The sequence below is a fragment of the Brassica napus genome, chromosome C4 (assembly GCF_020379485.1).
Source record: "Brassica napus cultivar Da-Ae chromosome C4, Da-Ae, whole genome shotgun sequence".
NCBI classification, from domain to species: Eukaryota; Viridiplantae; Streptophyta; class Magnoliopsida; order Brassicales; family Brassicaceae; genus Brassica; species Brassica napus.
The window spans coordinates 33,495,968-33,519,281 of NC_063447.1; the positions used below are offsets into that span (position 1 = coordinate 33,495,968).

The 23,314-nt window shown below is 32.5% G+C and overlaps 1 protein-coding gene across 1 annotated transcript; it reads right to left on the reverse strand.

Moving 5' to 3' along the window:
- Nucleotides 1-18,203: 18,203 nt before the first annotated feature.
- LOC106436043 (uncharacterized protein At5g39865-like) lies at nucleotides 18,204-19,902 on the reverse strand. The gene has a single exon (XM_013877003.3). It carries the CDS (start codon nucleotides 19,687-19,689, stop codon nucleotides 18,460-18,462), a length of 1,230 nt encoding a protein of 409 aa, XP_013732457.2. The 5' UTR covers nucleotides 19,690-19,902; the 3' UTR covers nucleotides 18,204-18,459.
- Between the last annotated feature and the right edge of the window lie 3,412 nt (nucleotides 19,903-23,314).

The window sequence follows — 23,314 nt, forward strand, 5'->3', positions numbered from 1 at the left end:
TCCAATTTATATAAACTTCAGTTAAAATACTAGTTCAAGTTAGATGATGAAAACTATTAAGCCTGTTTCCATTGTTACCATATGCTGATGTCTAATCACTTAATCTAGGGGTGGGCGTTCGGGTACCATTCGGGTTCGGTTCGGATCTATCCGGGTTTCGAGTTTTCAAGATTAAAGATTTTAGCCTCATTCGGGCTTTTATAAATTTTGGTTCGGGTTTGGTTCGGATTCGAATAACCCGTTTAAATAATTTTTTAAAATTTTAAATTCACTATAGACTTTAAATTTCTCAAAATTTTAAAACAAAATAATATATTACATATAAATTTGAATAACATATGCCAAAATACTTAAACTTAATATAAAAATTCGTTTGGTTTGAATATTTAGATAGAGAATCAATAGATATTTTAAATATATTTGGTGTTTTGAATATTGTTTAGTTATTTTACACCTTTAATTTTGAATATTTTTAAATATTTTCAAGTATTTTGGACAATTTAAAAATATCTTATATATTATGGATATTTTTATATATTAAATCTAAAAATAACTAATATATTTAGGTATATAAATCTAATTCGGATACATTCGGGTACCCGAAATACTTCGATTCGGATCGGGTTCGGTTCCGGTTCTTTAATACCAAAATTTTAAATACATTCGGATATTTAATAAATTTCGGTTCAGGTTCAATACTACTTTTTCGGGTCGGATTCGGTTCGGTTCTTCGGATCCAGATTTTTTACCGAGCCTTAACTTAATCTCCTTGATTTTTTCTCTTGTTGAAACCTAAGGGCACCAGCATTAGGAGTTCATAAGGGGGGTTCACACGCTTCCCGAAAAAAAAATTATTAAACTATGCTACAGTCACGACTCTGTCTTGCAACGCTCCTTCTGCATGAACCCGGATCGTTACTGTTCAGCGGGCCCCACGCCACGTGGCGGCCCGTTATTGGTTAATTTTTTTTTTTTTTTTTTTTAAATCAAACGAAAAATGAAAAAAATAAAAAATAAAAAATTCACATGATGAACCCCAACCGGGGGTTCATTAATGCGGCTGCTCTAATCTTCTAGTCCTCGAATGAATATTCTTCAAATGGGTACATAGACAATGAGGTCAGCCAAGAACACACGTGCGGGGTGTCCATTTTTTTCTTTTGTTTTCTATATTTGGTTTTGATAGAAAGAAAAAAACTCTTCTCCTTTCCAAATATATCTAGCTTTTTATATTTATAATATACATATCGATTAAATTTGTGCAGAGAAGAAAATTGAAAATGTTAGTGAAACAAGTCTGACAACACATGAAGGCACTGGCAGTCGTATGATAAGATAGATATCCGATTTGACGTTGTCTTGTCTTTTCACTTTCTTTCTCTAAAGTAAATGATAATTTTCCTTCTTTTCTTAATTTTATTGTAACTATGGTCTTTGTCCGGGCGTTCTTCTTATAATTTTTAATTAATTTTAACTTGTTTTTTTTTTATAAAGCATGTATATATATTATTTCAAAATTGACTATCAAAAATATAAGTAATAATATGCAAATTAATTTACTATGTTGTCCAACGAAATTGAAATGAATAAACTCAGAGGTTGATTAGTAATGGTGGTAAATGTGATACCACTTTTTTCAAAAAAAAAAATTTTAGAAACAATCATATTTTAACTTTTAAAATTAAAGATACAGTATAAAATTTTTAAGAAAATAGTAGTATTTTAGTTTTCAAAATCAACTTTTCTAAAGATTTTATTTAGAGCTTTGAAAATAAATATATAGCAAAACAATTAAAGCCGAAACAAAATAATTCACAGCTTGTTTTTTAAAGTAAAAGCAAAAGCAAAAACTGCAAAACAACTAATCAACTCTTCGCTCTTTGTTGTTTATTTATTATTAAAATTAACGGAAAGTGATGAATAGTCAATATTCTTAAGTCTCAGCTAAAATCTTTTGTTTCATATAAAACAATTGTTAAATCTACATTTAATTTACATTTAATTTAGAATCTACATTTAATTTAAATTTAATTTAAAACTTTTTATGTATTTAGAATTATTGATTTTACATTTTCAATTTCTGCCATCTCTACAAAAAATACAAACTGACATATATACAGGTTTTTTGCATTGTTTATTTCAAATGATAAATAATTCCATTTGTGTAATTAATTTATGGCTATGCAATATTGATCTGTTACACTAACCAAAATTTTTTTATCAAGGAGACTAAAAATTAAATTTTTTAGCTAAAGGTTAAGAAATTTTTTTCGATTAAATATCAACGGAATTAAGAGAAATGAAATTGCTTTACATGGTTTCTGATTAAAATAGATGATTTAAATCGGTTATTTTTACAAAACCAAACGATTTTATGATAAAAAAATAAATTGAATAAAAATATCAAACAACAATAATGCTATTTTTCTCAAAACTAGCTTATAGAAACACATTATAAATATAAATAAAACACAAACCAAACTAATCCAATTTTTTTTTTTAAACACCACCCAAAAATTAGTCTTTAAATCATATAAACCGGACCATCACTCTGTAGATTTGGAAACACTATATAAAATTTAGAGTATAATATAGGACTGGCGATGCCTTGCAAGTGCATATAATTATACAATGCGTATGCAAAAGCATGTTAAAAAGCCAATATTATCTTAAAAACAAACTATGTTCTAAAAGAAATCTTAAAAACAAACTCTTGTTAGTGTGAATAGCTTGGTCGGTATATGCTTTCATCTTCTCGTAATGAAAATTATGTCTCAACCTCTCTGCCACTCTTCAAGTTGAAAACTATGTTTATCTTAACTGGTCTTGATTAAAATTGCATGAAAAAAAAATAGAGTAGACATGGTAGTCTCTTAGTGGATCTGCATTTATTCTTGTAGTATCCATCCTCTCCAATTATGCAAGCTGTATTAGTGTGCTCTCTCTTTTAGATTGTGTTTTTCTTTCATGGTTTTGAAATATGATAATTGTGACTATTTGCATGATCGCATCACCCAGACTTTATGGATGACAAAATATATGTGTATTAATAAGGATATAGACTATAATTTTTGACGGTAATGACAGCTTGATTATATATGCCTGAGACATCAACTAAGATTCACATTCACATATTTAAGTGAATTTTCGAGAAAAGGAATTGTCATTCACATGAGATTGATATATTATTTGGTCTTTTAACTCGTTACTAAACCGAACCGTCAAGGGTTCATGTGAGGATGTTCCATGACTATCATTATTGTATAAACGGCTTACGTGCAAATGTTATACCAAGCTAGTCATGATAGTTGAGGAACTTGCCACAATAGCAAAGTTTGAGGTTTTGGGAGGGAAGCCTCAGTTGCCGTCATTTCTTTTAAATATACTGCAGGAGGTACCAAATTGGATGACATCTTCATCTGCAGTAGGGAATATCAGTGAAAATATATTTGAATACACACTGAGCCCTAAATCATTTTTACAATCCAGATTATTGTCATATGTATAGATATAATTAAACATATAAAACTGTAATTTTATTTTACCTTTAGATGCATAGTTTTTCACTCGCTTTAGCTTTCTTCAGTGATAATAGAGTGATCAAGATCGTTGAACGAATTGTCCTAAAAGCACATGCTAAGAGAGATGATATGAAGACACATTTTCTCATTGGCCCTGTTCTTTTACCTGCTTTTTTTACTTCTCGCTCACTTTTGTTGCATTAGCAATCTATGAATCACAAACTCAATCAAAAACCCCAACTGTTGGAATCATATTTTTTTAAAAAAAAAATTGGAACACTTACCTGATCAAAAAGCAGGATATATGTACTTTGCAAACTGAATTCCTACATTTTCTTGATTTTCCCGTCAAGATCAAACACCAATAGATGTCAAATTCCATTTACAACAGTAAGAAAAATATAACATAGCCAAGAACACATCATCGCTGCTAGACCAGTACCAAACCCAACAATGCCTGAATCCAATCAGATACAAACTCAGTGAAAAGCTTATATGAACGGCTCATGAAAAACAATAAGTCTAAACCAAAACACAAGCATGTCAAATATGTGAAGGATTCAAAAATACATAATTGCTCACAAAGATTGCAAGCATGTCAAATATGTGAAGGATTCAAAAATACATAATTGCTCACAAAGATTGCTGAAGACACGGCTGTTCTTGGATCCACTAATCATGTTGTGCAGGGAAAGACTCCACCAATGCCAGTATCTTCCCCAAAGCCATAAGAGCTTCCACGAAAGAGTTCCACCAACTAATGAAGATCAAAAAAGAAGGCCAAGAACTATACGATGTAACTAATTAACTAATCTTCTTTATCAAACTTTCACATTCACCAATATTTTGGCCTTTGTGTTCACATTCATCAATTTATTTTATGGGGAGAGATGATGAAATTGAAATAAATTTAGGCCAATTGGATTTCTGCAGTAAAGTGATAAGCTTTATGGCTCTTTGAGGAGCATCAAAATCAATATTAACTGTCAGGAGTTGGAGACAGACCATGAGACGATGGTAGTAAGTCACCGGCGAGAAGATAGGTTTTACTTTTAAAAATGGGTCAGTTCTCAATATTATTATCAGCCCACATAATTGATCCGTGAAAAGTTTGTGTCAAGTAAACAATAGTCTGACGTGGTCACTAAAAGCTTTCGTATTCGTTGATTATTTTTAATGACGTGGGATAGCTCAGAGAACTTCATATTCCCCTTTCAGTATTGCAAGATTTCTTGAAATCATTATCGCATCTTTACGGTTTGTTCCACCCTTTAATGCATTTATGTTTCGATGTCTTTTGTTAATTTCTTAACCGTTGAACTCACTTTCGATTGTAAGTGTATAAACCCACGTAACTCTTAGGTTATGAACGGGAGGTGGAGAAAATAGCGGTTCTTCCATTCAAGTGTATCGCACACACATCAATTGCCATTCATGCAAATTATTTGATTTTGATAAGTGGTTCAGTTTAATTAATAAAGTAATCAAAACAGTAGTTATGGTTCAAGCAATCCAAATTTTATAAAGTAATTTTCTTGATCCACTTTAGACAGTAAAAACACAAGGGTTACATCTATCTATCTTATTAAAATAGAAGTACACTTATAAATTAATTCTTAGTTTTTAATTTATTTATATCTCAATGCCACTGAAATAATAAATTTACCTACTTTTTAGTATTCTTGTGTTTTATAGTTTAATGAATGAATTTTCCTAAAATGAAATACAACAAATTATGTCCTACTTATTTAAGGAATACTTTCTATAATCAAGCTAAATAATAAATTACACTTAATCAATACCAAAAATATAACAAAATGTTCATTATACGGACTGGTTATTTTTTATTTTGGTATATTAACTATGTATAAAAAAACATAGAAAATGTTATAAAAATATATAATATAAAGCACAAAAAATTATAAATAATATATATTCGATTATTTGATCGTATAAATCAAATATAACCATAGACAACATTTTTATTTTACCTAAATTTTTGATCCATAAAAAATACTTTTACACCAACACACGAGTTATATTTTAAAAATATGAGTGTAATAATTGACGGATCAAAAAATAAAATAAAATTATTCACTATAAATTATAAAATTTATGGGTTTAGAAATATATTAAACAATTATTTAATACATATAAATTTTATAAATATATATTACCATTTATATAAGATAATTTAAAATAAAAATAAAAATAAAAAAATATCCGCGCGAGTGCGCGGATCAAGTTCTAGTAACTATAATTAAAGCTTAACATAATAAACTAGTCTCTTAAGAAAAAAAAATATTTTAAACCATCTACTTTTTTTTACAATAAAATATCACCTAATTTAAAACTCTAAAAAATAATATACTTTTTATATTCAAGCATAATATAAATAGAATACATGTAATATAACATATATTTGCTTATAAAATTTTGTTAAAACTCTCTTAGTATATAAAAGATTAATGTTTTAATTTTGTTTTTGTATATAATGATTGATGTTTTACTTTTAATTAATATTGTTTTTAAGACATAATATATTAATAATATTATATGATAATAAATTATAAATAAATATTTTAAGTTGAATTATGAAATATACTCGAAATATATTATTTTAAATGAATATAATAATCATAAATATTTTAGACCGTTCGATCCGTTTGATCTACTTTTGCTCCACTAGATCCGTTCGATCCGCAAGGTGTGATCCACTTTAATTTAACATGAGAAATGGTTGCACAAGAAAAGAAATTCGACAAACAGTTGGCTTATAAATGATTTTTTCATGTGCTGGCAAAAGAAATATATTATGCATGCTTTTGATGCTTTTAATTAACTTAAATATATTAGTAGGTCCTTGCATAAAAAGTATGGTTTAATTTTTTTTATGATAAATATTTTTCTTTTAGTAGGTCCTCGCTTAATCATATCCTAGGATTCTGCTTTTTGATGCATTACTTTGAGGATTTTGTGCCTATATCCAACTTCGTCTCGAAGTGTACTGTCACTCGTAAGAAGATAGCTTATAGCTGTATGATCTTCAGATACTATATAAGTGAGGCGTCCTTTTAATCAGTCAATTTTAGATTACCTTTCTCAGTTTAGATCAATTTGTATGGAAATTTAAACTATTATTTGAATTCTAATTAAATTCGTCGTTATTTCTAATAAATATTTAAATTTACTTATATATTATTTAAAATAATTAATGAATTATTTTTGAAAAACGTGAATGTATTGTTAACTCTTATCTCCGATTAACATTCTCTAATTTACGCCCCTTGAAGCATAATGTTGGAGGAAGGCTAACAAAAAAAACAAACAAGGATCACGAGAACTCTCCTGTTACAGAAGTTGAGACAGTGCCCTTTTAGATATCTCGAATTCCTACATGTCAAATTAATATTTTATCAATCGATAATGGCAGTGTCAGTAGCCTAGGATAGAGTCTAAAGAATCAAATAGTACTGAATCTTTCGGATTACGGGCACGCAACAAAAGCCTCTCAATCTTACATGGTGAGATAGATGGCTTATTTTAGGCATTATTCATACACTAATCTTTTGCTGGTTTATAAAAAATCCTGGTGTAAATGCATTATTCGCATACACCTAGATACAGACATGTGTTTAACAATGTATGATCCTACTATGAATATATATCTTCAACAGGAAAGAAATATATATATATAAAAATATGTTCGCCTCACTCCTGTTGCGCCACGTCATAAAGTCGGTTCCTGACAGGCCGACACATGTCCGGGTTGGATGATACTCACCGTTTCACTTAATCACAATTATTAATGAGCTTTTCTCTTTTTGTTAATAAATATTTCAGATTAGTGTTTTGGACTTAACATAATTGGGATTCTGGGCTCTAGGGTAACACATGAGGGGGTCCCACATGAGACGGCTTCTTCTCCAAAAATAATGTCGACGAACGAAAGACAGATCTGCTGCGTTTTACAACTCCGGTTTAAACCTACGGCCAATGAAAATTTGTTGCACCGGCCACGCTGAATTCCGATCAAGGTCAGTTGGAAGGCGTCGTATTTGGCTGTTCGATTCCACTTCTTCTACCCTTGGTTGAATTTTGGAACCGTTATGGAAGTTGGTTGGATTCAAGCATCCTCATTGACTATCACATTAAATCATTCAATGAACCTCCTCATTAAAACATTTTAACTCAAATATAACTAATCTTAACATAAATAATCCTTCGACACCCTAAAATTCTCAAAACCATAAACATTATTATATACTTCTCTTAACAAAATTTAAACAAAACATACATACAAACGGAATATACAATTACATCACAAAAAAAAAAAAAGCATGAATTACTTTAGGAATGACTTCAAGTTTTGAGTCATATTCGCAAAAAAAAAAACCTTAAATAAGTTAGTTTAATTAAGAATATTATAAAACAAAACATTTGAATTAAAATAAATATTATAAATATAATGTTATTTATCAGAGAATAGTGAAATTTACTGTCATTATAATTCAAAACAAAAAAAATAATTATAATGATCTCATAAGTCTTTCATTATTTTTTCGTTTATAATATTTTTTAATATATCATAATTTTAAATTACTTCATAAATTATTATAAAATCATTTTTATTATAACTTCCCGCCCGTAGGGCAGGGCGGCCCTAGTGATTAATGAACTAATGTGTATATATTTTAAAGCATGTCTGAGATTTTTTTTATTTTCTTCAGTATATTATAACTCAATGTAATACGATGTAAGAAAAAATAGAATTATTTATAGAAAACTAAGTTTTGCAATTTAAAAATATCGGTAAAATACTTGTTGATTCCAGAAATCTTCACACACAATTTTCATGTTTTCTTATGAAAACGATATTGTGATAATTTTATCAACCGTTTAAGTTCTGTTTTTAAGTCATGACCCATGGATGTGGATTTTTTTTACAGTATCAGTAATTATATCCAATACACATAATAGACTACATACTCATATTTACATATAGGTGAAAAGAAAGAGACGAGAAAAGATGGAGTTTCCACTTACACTCCTAAAAGTATTGTGGCAAAGACAGAAGAAGTGTTTGGTAAGGTTTGCAAATGGGTAAATAAAGAATAAAAACAAGAAAACAGGTGGTGAAACAGTAATTCTCAGCTACTCTTTATTTGGCGAAAGAAGTTTTACTTCAACCGTTGTAAGTTATAACATGGAACAAGATCTTATAGTGTGGTCATACACTACAAGAAACGGAGCACAAGATCTTATAGTGTGGTCATACACTACAAGAAACAGAGCTGTACTCCGACGAAACTTTCCCAGAATATCTGTTATCGGAAAAACAGCAACGCAATACTGACGATTTACCGAGAATAAAGAAATTTTGTCGGTATCTGATCGGTAAGATCTGATATAGTGATTTTGTCGGAAGTTTATTGGAATGTTGTTCTCGGTAGTTTCTCATAAAATTATATGTACGGACAACAATATTATTTCCTCGGTAAAACGTCATAAAGTAAAACATAAATTCATCGGAACAACTGATTTGTTTTTAAATTTATTCTTTTATCATTTATTTATTAATTTTGCCAAAGTAATTAGTTACTATGGTTTTTTTACAACCATTCATTTTCTTTCACGGATCATTTTCATTCTTTATCTTATTACCTATCTTCTCATCTATCTTTTACTTCTCTTCTCTTCTTCTGCAATCTTCTTTCATCAACTTTTCAAGATCAATCATCTATTTCTTAACTTCTCTGATCTTCTCTCTCGTTATTTTTCTTCTCATCTTCTGCTTCCATTATGTTCCTACTGCATCTTTATTTAGATTTACATAATTTATTTTTCAGATCTGTTTTTTTCTTTCCGTAAAAGACAACTGATGTTGCTGACCCTCCACCTTCGCTAATACTACTCAGGTCCTGATACTACTCCTTCCACGGCCACCACTTCCGCCGTTTCTTCACTATCTATGTCTTTTTTTCCACAGCCACCACGGTTAATGCTTCTCCCACAGACATTACAGTCACCATTTCTTCTAACACCGCCGCCGTCGCTATTTCTTCTATCACCGCCGCCGTCGCTGGTTCTTCTAACACCGCTGCCGTCGCCGTTTCTTCTATGACCGCCACCGTAGCTGTTTCTTCTATGACCACCACTGTCGCCGTTTCTTCTAGGATGCCACGTCGCCGATTCTTTGATGGCCACCACCGTCGTTATTTTACCAACCACCGCCACCAAACAGTAGATTCTTTCATAGCCATTGTAAATTTAGGTTTACTAAATATTTTTAGGGGTTTTTGCCAAAACTAACCCACAACTTGATTTTAACCCCAAACCTATACCCAAACTTGAATCAAATGCAAAACTAACCTAAAAGCCTAGTGAAATTACAGCTCAGCCCCTTGTGCCAAACAAAAAAACAGAAGCCATTTTTACGAATATACCCCTAGTAAATCGTCTGAGTCGTCTGAGATGTTGGAAGTCGTCTGGACGACTGAAGTGTAAGTCGTCTGGTACCGGTTTATTTTAAAAATAATTTATAAATCTTGTAAAAAAATATTTTGATGCGTGAAAAATAAAAATCAAGTAATTATAAACAGTTTTAAGTGATATAAATTAAGATATGATAAAATTGATTTGTTTTGAAGATAGATGAGTGGAAGTAGTGAATCATGAAATTCTTTGGTTTAGGAGTTTGTCAAACATATGTTGTAGTATTGTATGTATTGTTAGGGTTAGATTTTGGAAAACTGAAATGTTTTTTTCAAAAATTAGTTTTCACCTATATGTGTTTATTTATGTGTATAGTAAACACTTTTCAAGTTTGATTTGATTTTATGAAGTCTTTAATTAGATAATTAAGTTTAGGGGTTATGTTTAGGGTGTGGACGACATATATTTCAGTCTTCTGTTGAATAATTTACTCAGACGACGTATATTTCAGTCATCCACATCGTACCGAACCTTTAATTTTACCAATGTACGTTTTAACCTAACCGGATCATTTTACTCGGACGACTTACATTTCAGTCGTCTAGTGAAGAAATTAAAACAGACGACTTACATGTAAGTCGTCCAAATATTCCCGCCTAAAATTTTTTAAAAAAATTATTTTTCCGCTTAAATAATTTAAACCAGACGACTTACTTGTAAGTCGTCTGGAAAGTCTTCTATTTTAGTTTCCCGCTAAAAATATTTAATTTCTCGCTAAAAATATTAAACTCTTCTGGACGACTTACATGTAAGTCGTCTGTTTTAATTTCTTCACCAGACGACTGAAATGTAAGTCGTCCAGGAAGTCGTCTGAGTCAAAAATATTTAACCTAATTGGATTTTTTGTCTACCTATATAAAGAAAAATTTACACGTTCTCTCTCCTCCTCTCAAATGACTGCAACAAAAATGTAATGTTCATCATTCTAAAACTATCCAACCTCTCTCTAATCTCTTTGACTTGAAAACACCAAACTTTACATGAATTTTTCAGTTTTGTCTCATGTATTTCTTATTAATCTATCTCTTTTGCAGGTTTTTAATCAAATGGTACTCATCTTCCACTAATTTAAAGGTAAATCTATTAATTTTAGATATGTATTTTTGTGTGTTCTATAAATGTAGATTTATCTAATCTTCCACTCATTTTCTCTATTTTTAAGTCATTTGAACGTTTTTGGATATGAAGGTTTTTCAGATCTGGATTTGATATGCAGGTTTTTTAGATCTGGAAGACTTCTTGGACGACTTACCTGTTAGTCGTCTGGAAGTCGTCTGGACTTCTTGGAAGTCTTCTGACAAAGTCGTCTGGACTTCCAGGAAGTCGTCTGGACTTCCAGGAAGTCGTCTGGACTTCCAGGAAGTCGTCTGGACTTCATGGAAGTCTTCTGACGAAGTCTCCCTTTCATAATAGATCTGAGCGTTTTGGTAAGTTCTTATGTCTGATTTTTCTTCATTTGGTAACTTCTTGTTGTATAAAGTTCTTACTTTTTTCCCAAACTAAAACTCTCCAAACCCACTCTAATCTCTTTGACTTGAAAACACCAAACTTTATATGAATTTTCCAGTTTTGTCTCATGTCTTTCTTACTAATCTATCTTTTTTGCAGGTTTTTAATTAGATGGTACTCATCTTCCACTAATTTAAAGGTAGATCTATTATTTTTAGATATGTATTTTTGTGTGTTCTGTAAAGGTAGATTTATCTAATCTTTCACTCATTTTTTTCTATTTTAAGCCATTTGAACATTTTTGGATATGAAGGTTTTTCAGATCTGGATTTAATATGCAGGTTTTTCAGATTTGGAAGACTTCTGGGACGACTTACCTGTTAGTCGTCTGGAAGTCGTCTGGACTTCTTGGAAGTCTTCTGACAAAGTCGTCTGGACTTCCTGTAAAGTCGTCTGGACTTCCTGTAAAGTCGTCTGGAAGTCGTCTGAACTTCCTAAAAGTCTTCTGACAAAGTCGTCTGAACTTCCTGGAAGTCGTCTGGACTTCTTAGAAGTCGTCTGGACTTCTTAAAAGTCGTGTGGTCTTGTCTACTCAAGTGGAATCCAAGCTTGTCTTTCTAGAGGAATGATCTATAATAGTTTTGTTTGTGGTCTGTTTTGTGAATTGCATGTCTACTCTTTTAGTTGTGAATTTTTGTAAAATCAGTAATAATGTTTTCCAAGATGTATTAAATGTGCTAACAATGTGTTTACACATTTACAAATCAATGAAATAATAGACTTCAGTAGCCTTTTTCTTATCTTTGGATCTCTCATATGCAATAATAAACTCCAATGGCCTTTTTCTCATCTTAATAAACAAGAATGTTGGTAGCTTTATATTGATACAACATTTTAAGAAGCATTTTAACCCTTCTTCCAACTCATAACAATAGTCATCATTATTGTCTATAACAATAATACTTAAGAGATGGAAACAAACAATAGTAACTAGTCAAAGCATATCATATTTTATTATAAGTTTGCGTTGAAAAACTTAGTCAAATTTAGTAAAACTAAGGGAGAGAACATATTTTGTAAATATGAGTTTTACATATCTTGAAGTTACTTATCACTCTTAAAAATACAAGTTATTCAAAAACTAACGTAGAAGACTTAAAAACTAGCGGAGAAGACGCGGACGACTTCAATCTAAGTTGTCCAGACGACTAAACTATACGTCGTCTGGTCAACGCACAGGTCATTTTTGCAATTGACTTTGAAATCTGTTATTTCGGACGACTGAAAAATAAGTCGTCTACTATTGTTTGGCTAAAAAAAAACTCCAAAAAAGCTAGACGACTTACATTTCAGTCGTCATAGGTTAGTTTTGCATTTGACTAGATTATTTCAGAAGTTTGACTTTTCTGGACGACTTACATTTCAGTCGTCTAGTGAAAATTAAAATAATAATATTTTTTTAAAAGTAGACAACTTACAGTTAAGTCGTCATAGGTTAGTTTTGCAATTGAAAAAAAAAACTTCAAGATTTAATTATATACAGATGACTTATAATTCAGCCGTCCATGAGACGACTGAAATGTAAGTCGTCCATGAGACGACTGAAATGTAAGTCGTCCAGGATTTACGAGGTTTGACCAGAATCTCGGAAAAAAATCCTGGACGACTTACAAGTAAGTCGTCTCGTGGACGACTGAATTATAAGTCGTCTGTGTATAATTAAATTTTGAAGTTTTTTTTTCAATTGCAAAACTAACCTATGACGACTTAACTGTAAGTCGTCTACTTTTAAAAAAATATTATTATTTTAATTTTTGCCAGACGACTGAAATGTAAGTCGTCTGGGGAAGTCAAACTTCTGAAATTATCCAGTCAATGCAAAACTAACCTATGACGACTGAAATGTAAGTCGTCTAGGTTCTTTGAATTTTTTTTTGAAACCAAACAAAAACAGACGACTTAACTTTCAGTCGTCTCAGGTTACAAATATCAAATTCAATTGCAAAAATAACCTCTGCGTTGACCAGACGACTTCCAGGTAAGTTGTCTACAGCCAGACGACTTCCCAAGTAAGTCGTCTGACGAACAGATCTGGAAAAAAACTCGATGTCATACCTTAAATTGGTGAGATAAGTTTCTTAGCATACATAAGGCTTCTCCAAGCACACAGAATCACAAACGAAAGTAACCCACCCAGAATCGTTAGCTTCTATGACTCTATGAACCATAAAAAAATTAGAATCAAAATCTTGGGTTTTTTTAGCTCATTGTGGAGAGAAAGTGAGAGATATGTTGTGTTTAGTTCACAAGAATGAAAAAAAAAGAAGGGTAAATCGATTTTGGGAGCATTAAGAGCTTCAAATTGGTTGTTCATGGTGGTTGTGGTATTGATGACAACGGCAATCTTGTAATTACTTGAAGATGATGAGGGTGAGAGAGTAAAAATGTCGTTTTCGAAAAAAAAAAGAAAAAAAAAATTGATGGCATTTTCGTAAATTATATGAACTTGTGGGGTGAATAGGGCAAAACCAATTTTCAAAAAAAAAGGAGGTTAGTTTTGTGTTTGACTTTAAGTTATAGGTCAATTCTGCAAAAAGCCCATATTTTTATTTACAAATTTTTATGTAATAATGTTATATTATTCTAATTTATTTATACTATTTAATTTTTTGCCAAAAATTTATACTATTTCATTATTTTTGCATTTATTTTTTTTTTAATTAAATTTTTACAAATTGTCGGAACGACATTGGTAACTACCGACAATTGATACCGATGAATTTTCCGAGAACGCGTTTTCTCGGTAATTTCCGTCAAGGTGTCGACGACCTGTTATTTCCGAGACCCAAACTCCGACGTATTGACATTTCTCGGAAAAATCTCGGAGACTAGGTCTTCGGACGACCTTCCGACAAATTCCAGCGTCGGTATAAAGCTCTCTTTGTTGTAGTGATATAATAATGATCTTGTTTCCAGTTATTACCCTGTTTGCAACGCAAGGCACCTAATCAATTGCATGCAAAAACAAAATGTGAGCATGCATTTTTAATATACTATATATCTATAGTATATGATAGTCTAGTCTTTTTTTTTTGTCACGAATATAATAGTCTAGTCTATTCTCTATATATAGTTGATTTTTAAAATTTCCATGGATCGCTGTTCAAAGTCTTACATCATTTATGAAGAGAAGATAACTCATAAAACGGTTATTTTAGACATTAACAACGTACTGTGTGTGTGTGTGTGTTCAAAAAAAAAGACATTAATAACGTACCTATAGCCGTATTGGCCGAGCAAAGCTTAGTTTGTCCAATGTCCATAGAATTGCAACACCATCCAACTGTTATTCAAATGGTTTAATTATTTAAAAGAAACTACTTCAGCAAAAAATACTGATTCGACTTTTGTGGTTAGACGTGGTTTATATCTAAAACAGTAAAACGATTGATTTTTCATTGCATGAGTAAGACTACCGATCAACCTTGTATATTTTAGATGAATACCCAAAAATTTGTTTTTAGTTCATTATAAAAAAATACCTTAGAATAATGCTAGAACACATTTTTGCTGAATATATTTTGATCTGAATATATCACTTCCTTCTTTAAATGCGTCTTGCAAGGTCTCCGTGATCCTTCTTAATTCGGTGGTGATTTATGTGTACAACTTCATCGTTCCTTTACCATCTTCCTCTTCACATCAGATAAAGTTAGTTTCCTTTCCACTTCCTCTCCACTGGTTACCCATCAACTTAAACACACATTTCCCCCCAAACCCACAAAACGTTGTCATTTCTTCAGATCAAACGGGTATGTGTAAAGACACAAGTTTTTTTTTTCCGTCAAGATTTTATTTAAACAGGTCGGAGCCCGAAAGTTACAAAGCCGAAGCCCAACCCTACTAAGCATAAAGCCCAAAAACCGAAGGGCAACATAATAAACTAAAAGGGCCTGAGGCCCAAACCGATAGAAACCGAACAACTGCTTGCAGGCCCGCGCGTCAAGGAGGCCGGACACGTGTTCAGATCTCCACCATCTCGTCCCTCCCGTCTCGACCTGACCGTCACCGCTTCTAGAGCAGCACCACTGAAACCCTCGTTTCATCGGAGATCGTATTACTGGAGAGCCTCCATCGAATCATCTTCGAGATCTCATCCCGAGCCTCCCAAACATCCTCCCCATAGAGTTGAAACCCACAAACCATCTCTCTTCATTCACGCTTTGTCTTCATTTCGGAGAGCTTCATCAATCAATTCAAAATCTCCTCCAACAGATCAAAGCCGCGAACCACAGGAACCATGAACCAAGAACCACACCCGATCCAGAATCGGGAACAAACCCTAACCCACGAAAAGATTGAAACACCTAAAGCCGGCGACGCAAGACTATGAAAGCCTTCACCCCCGGAGTCAAAATCCGGCGACGGCGGAGCTGAAGAAGCTCCCACCTCCCGAAGACAAGGGCCGGCGGCGACGGAGCTGTATAAGCCTCCATCACCCGGAATCGAAACTTAATCTGACAAGCCGACTTCACCACGCCAAAACCCTCCACACGACCGCGTCGTTACTCCAGCCGCATAGCCACCATTGATGTTGGTTCACTCCCCGAGTTGACGACGACGGTTGGGAACTGGACCAGAGCTTAGACAAAGCGGTCAGAGAGAGGAGGCGAAGGAGAAACAGTGGAAGTGCATCTTAACAGAAGAACAGAGGGCTCCGGCGACGGAACGCTCGCTCACGCGCCGACCATACGCCGAATCCAAAGGTAGATCTACTTTCTCTCTCTGAAACTTTCTCAAAGACACAAGTTAGATATGTTAATTTCATAGTATAATTTTAGTTGCATATACGTGTGGTAAAGGATCACTATGTGCATATATATGTTTGTTTCTCAGTGTATGTATTGGAATAAGATTTTGTCAAGATACAAATTGATTTGACAAGACAAGACATTGGTATGATTTTGCGTGTGTGAAGTGATATGTGATGTGGACTTATGTTGACTTGACCCCTCATTCTCTCCTCATTTTATAGTCAATCATTTTTCTACATATCCAATACGTTTATTTAGAATCTGCTTAATTGCTATATACTATCTGACCACTATTCTAAAAATCCCTTATGATTATACTTCTCTATCCAAAAAAACTTCATAGTTTTAGTTTCTTCCTCTAAAAACATTTTGGATTTCACATATTATTTTCTGTACAAGTACTTAGAAAATGGAAAGCTGAGGCTTCTGGCAACCTATACACCAAATCAAAGGACAAAAAGAAACACATACAGTGTATCAGTGTTATCTTTGCATCACTAAATTCTATTTGAGTCAAATAGTTGAAAACAAAGTGTGTTACGCCTTTCAGAGTCGCATCTTCAGACACCATGGAACGGTATCAAATAGAACCTTGTAATAGGCAGCTTCCACTTTTAATTATCAAGTTTGCATCATAAAGACTCTCGTCTCTTGAAGCAGAATATCAGACATCGTGTTGTTATAGAGACAATGCACTGGAATATCGCCAATAGTCTCTCCAGTGGAAAGCTTCAAGGCCCTTTTCCTTCTTTTCCATTGAATTTTAAGAGGCCCTGAGAAGGAAACATCATCAAGAAAAAAAAATCAGATTCTATTCAAATGCACCATGAGAAGAACACACCACCATTACCATTACGTACACTTGTTATCCAACTCACTAGTTAAATCATTATCAATTAAGCAATATATTCCAAAAGATAAACAAACAATGGAACTGTTTTCTATAACTTACTTACATCTAGCGTTGCTGAAGTAGACATATGGAAGTCCAACATTTTAATCTCTTCACCGTTTTCAGAACAGTAGCTGGCTTTCTGCCTTCTCTAGCCTCTGGTGTTACCATCATTAGCGAGACCTGAGACCCTGAATATCTCTTTCATTTAAACAGGAACCAAAATGCGGTTTGAGATGGCTATACAATACAGTCTTCTCTTCAGCCCTTCGTTGGGTGAAATAGCTAAACCATCAAGCGGTTCACCAATACTTTCTTAACAAAGATGATAATTTAGTGGATAGTTCTTCAGCTCTCCTGGTAGCCCAATAAAAAAGGATAAAAGAGCAAGCGAGAAGGGAGGCAAGGATGTTAGAGTCTGCAACACTGTTTGACGCACACACAGAAACTGCATAAGGAGGTTATATAATATAGCCTTACTCAAGAAATGCAGATCCACATGATCAACTATCAGGTATACCATCTTCCTCAGGGGTTTCCTTCCGGAAGGAGAGTCAAAGAGTTTCCATCACATCACCAAGGGCTTGTCGAAGTAAGTTGACAAGGTGTTACATCGTTTTGCGCTAGAAGACCCACTAGAAGAACACTTGCTATGCAGCATCAACTGATTCAGAACCGACTCGAATAAGACACGAGGGTTTCAAATCAGAAAACAACACTCGTTTTTCCAGTAGAAGCGTCTCCGTAGACCTAGGTTTGAGTCTTCCAAAGTAATGGAGTCTTCCACATATGTAAGATCATCAACGGTTTGTGGGTGGCATTCGAACACTCATTTCTCGTCATGTGTTAGGCGAAGAAAACGGAGGAAAGGGTGAAAACTTACATAACTCATTGAATAACAACAGTTGTGTTCATCATGTCATGATAAGACCAATATTTTTACAGCAATCAAGCAAGAAAGCAGACAATTATATTCTATACATTGTTCAGAGAGTAACAACACCCACTAAGACATGAAAGAGCAAATTCATATGTACAAAGATAATATTACTTCCATTCAAATTCGATACGTTATAACACGACCGATTAGTGGGTTTGTCCTGAATAAGAGCTAGACGAATTGAGAAACCAATACCGTCTTAGTAATAATTAGCTTGCTTTGAGCCATTTCTTATTGTAATATACAAATACTAAGCCAATACCAGTAAGACTTGTTCACCTCTCACAATTAATACAATCACTCTAAGCCCTTTTCACCCACACAGCTCCTGATCCATCAGGTTTTACTTTAGAGACAACACTCAAGGCAACGCACCAATCCATTCTCATTACACTTCGAACACCGCTTGAACATTTCGTCTTCCTCCTCAAACACTTTAGTGCTACCATCACAGTTACTACACGGCACAAACCTTGCATCACCACAGCTCTTGCATGTCCCCAAGCATTCACAAGCAGGGAAACCTTTCAACATCTCAACTAACTCACCACTATCGTTTAGCTTCATAATCTCCTCTACCCCACCAATGTGGGTATCCCCAATAAACACCTGAGGCAAACAAACCGGTTTCTCCGCATCTCCGACCATGCTTTGAAGCTCTTTCCTGTATTTAGAATCCATGGAGATGTCACGCTCGTCTACAGTCACTTGAAACCCTCTTAATATCGTTCTAACGCAACAGCAGTTCTCGTACGTCTTTCGAATCCCTCTGAGTGTTGTGAAGTAGAGTACAATCTTGTCTTCTGCTTTGGCCTGTGTAGTACTCAGTGCACTAGAGGGTGGGCTTATAACCTCGACATTGATACTATCATTGCTTAATTGCTTAGAAGACAGAGGTTTCTTGTAAGAAGAGACAATGCTAGGATCTAAACCAGACAAGAAAGATTCTTCAGACAAATGCTTCCAAAGAGGTTGCTTTGGTTTATAAGACAACGGGACCCAACCTTCTTCTACTTCTTGTTCGACTCTCACGACTTCGTAAGACTCGTCTAGTTTCAAAGCCGACACATTCGGATCCGGGTCGGGTTTAGGGCAAAGATCCGAATCTAGATTGGAGATAGGCTTACCAAGTTTAGGGCTTTCGAATTCGAACTCGTAAGATTCGTCAAGTTTCAACGCAGACACAATCCGATCCGGGTCGGGTATAGGGCAAAGATCCGAATCTAGACTGGAGATAGGCTTACCGAGTTTAGGGCATTCGAATTCGAATTCATCGTCGTCTAAGCCGTCCATAAGCTCCCACGTGTTGATGACTGAGTCAGGAGAGAACGAGTCGAGTGAGACCGGGTCTGGACCGGAGATTGAGATACGATCGGAGGCGGTTTTGGATCCTTCGAGGTCGATGAGGAGGAGAGAACCGTACGAGGTGGAGGTGAGGGAGACGAGGTGGTGAGTGTCGCCTTTTCTTGCCGGGGGGTGGTGAACCAACGGCGTTGGGAAAGAGAAAGCTCTGTGGATCGCCGGAGAAGGTGAACTCATCGTCGTAGAAGAAGCGGTTTTGGAAGCAGAAGAACCCATTTGAGCCACTGATGAGGTTTGAAAGTTAGTTTCTGGGTTCTTGATTGATGGAGAAGAGAAGAAGAAAGGTAGAGAGAGAGAGAGGTGGAGAATAGCTGTCTATGGCAGTTGGAGATGGTGAGGTTATTTAATGGCGGAAGAACGATATGGTGGTGTTGATTTTCCTACAACCAATTCTCGATTTGATTTTGATTTTGATTTTGTAAGAAGAAGTTGTCTATAAGTTGGGCAATATTTATAATCTAATTATTTAAGATTAGAGGCGAGAACAGAAATGAAAAATTAAATTAAAATGTCATTATCTATGTAACCACAATCTTTATCATTTTAACTAGGTGCGTAATTTAAAATTAAATAAATTTTATTAAATATTATAGATTTTACTATTTTCTTACTAATATTTAATATAGATTTGATATATATTAAATCAATTTGTATAAAATTAATAAAAATAATATAAAATTGTATAATTATCAAATATTTAACCTAAACAATATTTATAAAATTTGTAGATATATAAGACTAATGATCTTACGATTAGATATTTAAATTTTTTTAAAATTGTAGAAATTTTTGAAAGTTTTAGTAATACAAACTGTATAAGTATGAAAATAATAATATTTCGAAATTTCAAATTTCAAATATGAATATATTTATTTTATAAATAATGTATGAGCTATTACCATATTTTAAAAAAAGTTTACCATAAAAAAATATCAATATTAAATGTAATATATGAATTCTTACCATATTCTAATAAGTTTGCCAAAAATATAAATCGATATTAAATGAAATTATCCATGTCATATTTTTTCAGAAGCCATGTCATCAATTTCAGTAGACATGTCATATTTGTTTTGTGAAATTGATTGTAGAAATGACATGTGGCAAAATCACTTCGCAAATATAGTCTAGGGGATACAGGATAGTACTAAACCATAGGAAAGAAGGAAAAAAAAGAAAAATTAGTCAAATAAAATATTGACATGTCATTTTCAAAAGATTTAACAATATATAACTTTTGTTCAAAATATATATAATATTACATTTTAATTAAGTTTAGCTTTTATTTTTGCATTTCAATACTTTCCCTCATATTAAATCATAGAAAATGTATTTAAAACCTTTTCTTTGATAAAGTATGATTGAATACCTCTCTATACGGGATTTGTTTTTTAAATATAGTAACTATATAAAATTAGTGATTCAAATAATAAAATTCGAGATACCACTTGGACAGAGTATTAATGTGAATAATTTAATCAATGACTTTAGGGGAAAGTTTATGTATCAGACCTGCTGTGGATATGTTGCTTAATTTCTTAATTTTGCTTGATTAATTTTGTCATTTTTTTATGTGCACATAACTTTTTAGTTTATTGACATGGTGTTGTTATGCCGCCTGGTACAATTAAATGACTTATTTATCTGTAGATTCAAATCCCCCACGAGAGAGTTATATGGTGCTTTGCTGTTCTTTTTAGGGTCAAATGCTTTGCTGTAACATACTTACATGTAACATTATGATTAATAATATGTCGTCCAGTGTGACTCAAGCTAAAACCGTGTTGGAAAAATATAACGGTTTAAAATAAGGGAAATTGCACCCTGTAACTACTCAAAAATCCCAAATTAGCTAACTAACCAAAATCCTCTTATCTCTCTTTCATCCTCTTCCTATTTCTTTCTACTCTCACTCTATAAATCTAATTAGGAAACTAATGAAATTACGATTAACAATTTATTAATTTTTTAAAAAAGATGTAGAAAATTCTGAAAATATTAGTAATAAAAATTGTATAATTATAAAAATACAGTTAAATAATGTATTTCGAAATTTATAATACATATTTCAATATATTTATTTTAGTGATGATTTATGAATTTTTACAATATTTTAAGAAGTTTAACAAAAATATAAATCAACATTAAATGTAATGTATTAGTTATTGCCATATTTTATAAAGTGTACCAAAAATGTACGTCAGTAATAAATATGATTGTCCATGTCATATTAATTATAAGCTATGTCAATAATCTTGTTAGCCATGTCATCATTTTTTTGTAAAAATGATTGTAGATAGGACATGTGGCAAAATCACTTCGTACGGGATTTTAGTTTTTTTTTTTTTTTTTTTGCTATTTCACAAATCTATACTATTAAAAGAGAAACATTCTAAAAAAATGTACTTAAAAAGTTGTTTGGACCCATTCATTTTGGTCCAACCTATTATATACAACCAAATGTTAATAATTTAATCCTATTATATTAACCAAAATCTATGCTCGATTAGAATTGGTCAACATACCCATCTAAAAATACGTGATGTGTTATGATTATTATTTTCTACATTACCTAAGTAAGATATTCCTCTAATAACATACACTAAAGTCTTAAACGTGAGTAGGGTATATATTTTTAATGTTTCGATGAACCACCATGGAAGATGTATTCATGCTTCTGTGAATTTTTTTTTTGGTCGAATGTTTATGTGAGTTTTGGAGATTATATTTGCAACACTATGTTAGTCGTCATCATCTTGCAGTTTCCGCTTCATGTTACTACAACACATAACAAGTGCCATGTGGTAGAACATGGCAATCATGTCTTATTGGTAATGAGTCGTCGGGTCACGAGTCAGTCTGTTTCAAAAACAATTATTATCAGTCCAATTGAAAACGGGTTATATGCAATGGAGCCGAGGAAGACAAAAAAAGAGAAACAGAAAAGGAAAATCAGAAGAAAATCCTCACCGGCTATTAATGAATCTTTCAAAAAAATTTAATTTCGAAATTTAAGGAAATTTTAGATTTGAGATTACAATATAATCTAGAAACTTAACAAATAGCTATCTCTATGGAATTATCAATTTATTCTTCAGCGTATTTATTCACAAATATAATAATTATAAAATGATAATTTTACTAAAAAATATTAAACATATAAAATGAAACACTTTTGATCAAATCTTTCACTTAAATCCACACATAACTACACTACAGAATACCTTAAATCAATAACATCAGCTGCAATCATATAAAACTTTTTTATTCAGTTAAATATTTCAACTACATGTATTCCATGTCGCTAATTTGTTAAACAAAAGTATGATATATCATTTGACTCAAAAATTGAGAGATATTAAATCTTTAATCAAAGATCTTTCCAAAAACATTTGTTTCAATTTTTCAGCTTAACCTTACAAAACCTTTGATTTAATGTGAAATCTTACAGAAATCAGAACGCTTTTACGAATCATATGCTCATAATGAAAACTATTTTAAAAAAAAAACTCACTAATAGACCTACAATATTCAGACACATCAAATATTTACAAAATCAAAATTGATAAAAATACTTTAGAAAACTATATGTTACAAAAATTATATATATTATATTAACTTAAATTTTATTATTTAATATAAGTTTAAGAATATTATAAATCATATAACTTTATATTATTAAATTATCCAAAAATCTGTTAAACATATCTTAAATTTCACCAATTCAACAAACGTAACTCTTATAAAACGCACACACAATATACTGTAAGAGAGTAGGCTTGGGCATTCGCGTTTTTGGATCAAGTACAGATCATTCTTTTCCGGTCCGTATTTTACGAGT

Coding starts and splice junctions, on each gene's coding strand:
- LOC106436043 (XM_013877003.3), bottom strand. CDS start 19,689: ATGGGTTCTTCTGCTTCCAAAACCGCTTCTTCTACGACGATGAGTTCA.